General features: G+C 47.9%; 1 protein-coding gene across 1 annotated transcript in view; it reads right to left on the bottom strand.

The window, feature by feature from the left end:
• prkcaa (protein kinase C, alpha, a) overlaps positions 1-7500 on the bottom strand; it is a 131940-nt gene that overhangs the window by 71705 nt on the left and 52735 nt on the right. Inside the window, exon 3 of the mRNA XM_083693817.1 lies at positions 5911-5993. Within this exon, the coding sequence (XP_083549943.1) occupies positions 5911-5993 (83 nt within the window). The remainder of the gene's footprint in view (positions 1-5910; positions 5994-7500) is intronic.

Below are 7500 nucleotides of genomic sequence, written 5' to 3'. Positions count from 1 at the left end.
GCCACATCCACCCAGATCTGCTCAAGCCTCACTAAAGGAGGGAGGACAGAGGAGTGTGTGTTTCTGTGAGTGTGTGCGTGCGTGCGTGCGTGCGTGCGTGCGTGCGCGCGTGTAATGGCTCTTTAATAAAATCAATGAGGCATATGGATGCGGCCAATTAGTGGAAAAGCCCAGGCTGGAGGGCCAATGGCAGCACACTGGGCACTGATGCGGAGGGGATGCCCAGGCACAGACGCAGGGGCCAGGAGAGAGAGGGACTGACAGGAGGTTAACAGAGCAACACGACGCAGATAGGCTTCAAGGGACTGTTGCCATAGCTGTCTTGCTCTCCAAGATTACTACGGTACTGAACAATACAAATGTGGCTATTACCCACTCACGTCAAATGAGAGATGATTAGTCCAAGACGCGGAGGAAGACCAGATCTGTTATAGTCAAATCATGAAGTGTTGTGGGTGTATCGTTGCATAACAAACTGCTCTGTTGAGGGGGGAATTACCTCAATTTCGCACCATAAGGCTGTGGTTCATAGCTATACTCTTGAGTCTAGAGTGTTCCTCCTTTGCTGACTGCATAGTATAAATATTAAAAAAATGTACAACTTAATTGCGGGCTGTTCTCTTCTGTGTTTAGTTATTTGTAATGAGATCTAATTAGCAGCGCTGGACGGCATCCTAGCCTGCGTGGACTCAGAGCCAAGGTCCATAAATGTTCTGGAGAGCAGAATAATAAACGGTTTGTTCTGTTTGGACCCTGGTGTCGTTGCTCGGAGAGGAGCCTGGGAATGACACAGACACTCTCTTCTCATCTGACAGTCCAGTCTGCCCTAACCAAGCGTTGACGCCTCAGGGGAGGCTGTTGGAGGTAGAAATTGGAGGAAGCAAACACATGTGGTCCTCATTCCATTCCACGCGTTTACAAAGTCCTCCGATTTCTACCTCCACTAGCCTCCCCTGGTCGAGGTCCATTCCATTTCCCTCAAGTCTGATCGGGAAGACTACATCAATGAATATCAGCGAAGCACACAAGCAACCGTCAATTCAACAGTAAGTCCACTGCGGCTTTGCAATTGGAAACCATATCATTTCATATCTATCATATATAGATATGATATCTTTCATATCACTATCACAAGGCCTACTTAATGACCGCACTTCATTCATTCACAATGGATGTGTGCTTTGAGACTTCAGTCTGGCATTACCAAAACCCCCTTTCAGAAGACTCCACCCGAGCCCTCTGTAGAGACATACCTCGTTAACGCCATTGAATGGAGCTTGTTGATGAGGACATGATCCATTAGCGACACTGAATGAACATCTCCTCCACGACCACGACGACCCTCATCTCGTCTCCGCTCGGCAACCATTCGACAGGCCGTCGCTAGGTCTCAATCATGAATGTAAAACTGTAACATAACCGACACGGATTCGGCTTCATGTAATTTTTATTTTATTATTATTTTTTAAAATATGTTTTTAGGGCATTTCTGCTTTATTGGGATAGAGACAGCAGAGATCGACAGGAAGGATGGGTGAGAGATTACATTACATTTACATTTTACATTTATGGCATTTAGCAGACGCCTTTATCCAAAGCGACTTACAACAAATACATTTGTCTAAGTAAGTGAATCATCTATCAGTCATCATAAGTAGTGTGCTACGCCACCAAGCGTCCCCTCAGCTTCATGTTCTACATGTTAACTGTCCCTCCTAAAGGCCTCTTCACCCCCACTACCCCCCTGTACAAGTTTCTCTACTGTAAATACATTCATAATAAAAAATAAATAAATTAAATTAAATATTATTCCCTCTTCTAGCATTGTGACTGCCAATAGCTCCTGGTCCTAGCATAGATTACTTTATCTTATGATGACTGATGGATAGATGATTCACTTACTTAGACAAATGTATTTGTTGTAAGTCGCTTTGGATAAAGGCGTCTGCTGAATGCCATAAATGTTGTAATGCCGTAAATGTAAATGTTCAGTCCACTTCTACATTAGGCTCATCACACAATTCAAACTTCTTGAAACTCAAATTCTAACTGCTTGAAACTAAAATTCAAACATCTTGAAACAAATTCTAACTGCTTGAAACTTGAAACGTTTGACCTTTTTTCGTACGTTGAATGTAACTTTATGTGACAATAGCGTAAAGGAGCTCCAATCACTGTGCTCCTTTCTCTCTGGGAGGACGGAGGAGCTCCAATCACTGTGCTCCTTTCTCTCTGGGAGGACGGAGGAGCTCCAATCACTGTGCTCCTTTCTCTCTGGGAGGACGGAGGAGCTCCGACGGAAAGCCCTCATTTGGCTAAAGCAGCACACACACACACGCAACACACACACACACACACACGCACAAACGCACACACTCGCTCGGGCGCTCACACACTCACACCCTCACAGACACACTCCCCCACACGCGTCCCGACACCATTCCTCTGGACATGTCAACACTAAAAAACAAAAATAAAAAAACTAAGCTAAGCACAAATATGCAGTGTCAAATTTCCGCCCGCCCCGAGCATCATCCCGCTGGCACACCAGCCATGCATGCCATGCGGAGGGGCGTGTCCTAAACGCATGTGCTGCTATTCAAATCTGCAGGGGGAGAGGGGGAGGAAGGGGGGGGAGGGGACGTGAGGAGGTTTGGATATGCTGAAACTAGCACAGGAGCGGTTACATCACAGTGGTATGGGCTGGCTAGATTTATCCTCAGGCAGAAAGCACAGCCTAGCAAGGCCCCTGAGTTCATATTCTGTATTCCAATTACACTGATGCACTGTATGCACATGTTGAGGACTTCCCTGAACAGGTCTCCAACACGTCTTAGACCGGTTCATTCCTTTGTAAATCCATGTGGGGATGTGAACAGGTCCACACTTCAGGAGAAGGAGGGAGAAATGAGAGGCAGCAATCGACTGGGAGGGTTAGGGTTAGGGAGGGAGGGAGAGAGGGAGGGAGGGAGATGGAGAGGGAAGGAGGGAGAGATTGGCTACAGTCCAGGCCGACAGATGAGGCTTACTCCTACTGTCTCTGAGAAGAAGATGTGTCATGTCATGTTCTTCACCTCCAGCCATTGAAGACACAGAGCTGTCTAGAGTACACTCCACGACGCCAATGTACTGAATCTGCACTGAAAATGCAGTGAGGGTTATACAGTGTGTGTGTGTGTGTGTGTGTGTATGTATGCATGTACGTACATGTGTGTGCATAGTAAATCAGGGCAGCCACAGCAGCAGATTCCCCACGGTCCTATGTGTGTGTATGCACCGGTAAAGTGGCCATCAATGATGCAGTAGCCACACACACACACACACACACACACACACACACACACACACACACACACACACACACCCACACACACACACACCCACACACACACACACACACACTTCAAACCTTCTCGGTTTCATCTCCACTTGCCCCTGTAGGGAGGATGGGAAACTATTGAATTATTAACTGAGCTTGTTCTGAAAAACACACTAAACACTTTACACTTTGCGCTCGCCATCTCTGCTGGCGTTCGCGATAAAACGCTGAGCAGCCAAACCAACACGTTTTTCTACCGTTAACGGTACTAATCAAACTAATTGACCTGCAACATGTTCCGGAAATGAGCTCGCCATAGCTCACGTCTGGGAAAGGCTGAGTGTACGATTGGCTGACAGGTACAAAAGTGTTTTATGACCCATTTAACAGAAATACTTTGTTGGAAGTAGTTGGGAGAGGCAACAGCAGAACTCTGCAGATCTTGGAGCGTTTGCTTCGGCCTGCTTGGAGTGCCATGTGGGTGGAGTTTGCACTTCAGGGACCACTCCGATTGGTTCCATTGTGCCAGGCAAACTCAATCACTCACTCACATCTCAAAAAAATGTCAAATACTATTATTATTCTGATTATGACATACCGTTCGTTGCTCAAGGTGTTGCTCGAGTCACGTTTCCCGGCCGAGGCTGAAACCAGTACAATGCCAGGGGGAGATATTGCGCTTTGCCAACGCAGGATATTTGCACAAGCAGAAGGAGTTATTGCATTCTAGATTGCACGCCCGGGATGAATTCTCACAGCAAGCTGTTTGCTCTTGTGTGCAGTTGCCCCTGGCAACCCCACTGCTAGGTGTGCGGAATATCGAAATTAATTTTTAAAAAAAGTATAGGAGTATATTAGGAGTATAAAACATGTTATCTGGATTCAGCTATAAATGATTAAAGTTATAAACAATATAAAGAAGCTGCTGAACATTTCACAAGGAAAGCTTTGGCTCAGGCTGGTCATTACTGACACATTACCAGACTCATAAAAACACACATCAAGCCTGGAAGCCAGGATGTGTGATTACGGTAAAGATGATTCAGTTTTGTTCACATGTAGTAGAATATAATGGAATATAAAACAATATCGTAAAACTTTAAGTGTGTAAACCGAGGCTGGAAAACTATTCCTCCGTAATCACAATACCGAAGTCATTTGTGAGCTTTTCCAGACATATTTCTGTAGAAACCAGTGTCCCCCTGACATGAGCCGTACGACTCCATAAGTGTACATAAATTAAAACGCATTCTTCGCATTCAGTGCAACACAGCACTGACAAACGGCGGCCACAGTGACACCAAGAGGTCAAAGGTGAGGAAGCCAAGCCTGTCGCCGCAGTCGGCCAATAACTCAAGTCCACCGCTCCCAGGCCCTCCTGGGTGTCTCACCTTCACCTTGGACACGTCTGCTTGGAAACGGTTTGTTTACTTTATTGGCACAGTCATTTAAGACCTCCTCACTTGTATTATGTATGCACATAAACAAAATGAATGACACATAAATGAACCCCTGGTCTCTGAGCCCTCGCCAGAGAGGACCCCTCAGCACGAAGTATGTTCTGCGGTAGGTCGTGTTGTGTCGTCCTCGGCGTGTTCTATTAAAAAACGTGGGCGGCCGGCCGGCGGCCGAGGAGGTGGAATGACACACGGACATATCTCCAGTTACCGGAACACTGTCCTGCCCACCCTGGGAGTGGGAGGGCTGAGTGTGTGTGTGTGTGTGTGACGTGTGGGGGGGGGGGTGGTGGTGTTTGTGTATGGTTAAGGCTAGGAGTAGAGGGCTGAGTGTGTGTGTGTGTGTGTGTGTGTGTGTGTCTGAGGTGAGGTGGGGGTGGTGGTGTTTGTGTATGGTTAAGGCTAGGAGTAGAGGGCTGAGTGTGTGTGTGTGAGTGTGTGTGTGTGTGTGTGTGTGTGTGTGTGTGTGTGTGTGTGTGTGTGTGTGTGTGTGTGTGTGTGTCAGGCTAATGCACTTCTTTGATACCTAGCACGTTAAGATTTCACACTCTCATACACACTTCTAGGCGGTGGGTACTACAGGGAGGACAGAATAGTATTTAATTGTGAATCTGTCACAACATAGAGGCTTGTCTTTTTCTGATCTTTTTACTCTTAGGATAACCCTAACCATATAATGGTATATAATCATCTAATCCACAGACAACATTTTGCACAGGAGAATAACACAGAAGAGGACAAATGAAGGATAACAATGTCTCTAGAGGAGAGTTCTGGACCTCACTTCTCTTTGTGATGCGTCTTCAAAAAGACATCTTGAAAAAGAAAACTGGCAAACCGACAACCTCAAAGCAAACTGACTGGCTGGCCTCGCGATACACACACACACACGCACACGCACACGCACACGCAAGCACACACACACACACACACACACACACAGGCAACGGGGGGGGGGGGGTTGGGGTATGGTTTAAAACATTGGAGGTACCGAGTATATGTGTTTTTGTATGTGTGTGCGTGTGTGTGTGTGCACGTGCGTGCCTGCGTGCGTGTGTGTGTGCGTGCAGGTTGGGGTACGGTTTTATAAACATGAGAGGTACTGGCGGGCAGGGAATGCGGTACGTTACTTACGTCTGTGTCGGGCCCCTTATCCGCCCCGGGGCAGGAGAACGTGACAAACTCATGGCACCTCTTGTGGACCACAAAACAGCAAACTGTAGAGGAGAGAGGGAGGGAAGGAGAGAGAGAGAGAGGTGTGTGTGGGGGGGGGGGGGGGGGGGGGGAGAGACAGAGTCCATTAGATGTGTTTGGTTTCAAATGACAACACTTACGGCACCATAGGACTGGGCAGAACAAAGTGTTCCAGTACAATACACAGCAGACAGCACTAGCAGCACGAGAAGAGAGGGAGACTCTGGCTAAGCTCTACATTATGCCTCCAGATAGCTTACAGACACACACGCACACGCACGCACGCACACACACACACACACACACACACACACAAACCCAAACCCTAATACAGTACAATGTGAGGGTTTTACACACACACACACACACACACACCTCAAGATGGATTCTATAGCCTACAAACACACACACACGTCCACACGCCCACACATACACACACCTCAAGATGGCTTCTATAGCCTACAAACACACACGCCCACACGCCCACACGACCACTCACACACACACACACACACACACACACACACTACACACATTTACTGGCACAGAATGGACTGGTTTTGTCGTGCCCTAAATGCCGTGTCATTGAGTACAGCTCAGTTTGTGGTCAGGCTAGCTAGCTAGCGCCACACTGGGAGGATAGACAGAAACAGGCAGCAGGCAGGCAGGCAGGCAGGCAGGCAGGCGGGTGAGTGAGTTTACCGGCTGACTGAATAATGGATAGACCCTGTGATTGTCCCTGTCCCACTGTGGCATGGTTACAGGTTGCTGGCTATGCAGCAGCTTCACAGCTGCCCCCCCCCCCCCCCCTCTCTCTAAAATACACATACACTGAACAGCACATTTTGCTCATCAATAATGTAATAGAATTCCCCTGCAATACACACCCAGACACGCACCCAGTTGTAAAGCTGCACACACACACACACACGCGCACGCGCACACGCAGTCCATCCCTCTCCCGCTGTGCTGTTAGAAGGGACAAAACGGATCAATAGCATTGATGCTGTTTGGATGGTCACAGCAGTTGCCCTGTTCCCCCAACACTGGTAATGGAACCTGATTGGCCGTGTGTTCCTTGGCTCCCTTCCCAATATTACTGTGTACATCATTACATGACGAAAGGCAGTTGAGGGTCAAAATGTGACAGAAGCGCATCCTCTTTCACCAACGCCACAGTGAATCTCTGCAGCAAACCTTCGCCCTCTTCAAACGACCAACAAGGCCCGTGTCTGGTGTTCACACACGTTAATGATGGCTAGTCAATAGAAACGGCCCCCGGGCCGCCTCCCCCCTGAGCCAGTGGCCAGACCGGGTCCAGTCAATAACCGACCCCCGCGGGACCACAATAGCCATAACTCCTCCGCCCAGTCAAGCCGCATATCAACAATGATTCATAAATGAAAGCGCTTTAGTTGACAGTGACCACAGCAGGGTCCTGAAACATCTATTTCCTGTCTGACAGATCACTAAGGGCTGTGTGTGTGTGTGTGTGTGTGTGTGTGTGTGTGTGTGTGTGTGTGTGTGTGT

The sequence above is a fragment of the Argentina silus genome, assembly GCF_951799395.1.
Source record: "Argentina silus genome assembly, chromosome: 22".
Lineage (NCBI taxonomy): Eukaryota > Metazoa > Chordata > Actinopteri > Argentiniformes > Argentinidae > Argentina > Argentina silus.
This window is presented reverse-complemented; position numbering and strand designations above follow the sequence as displayed.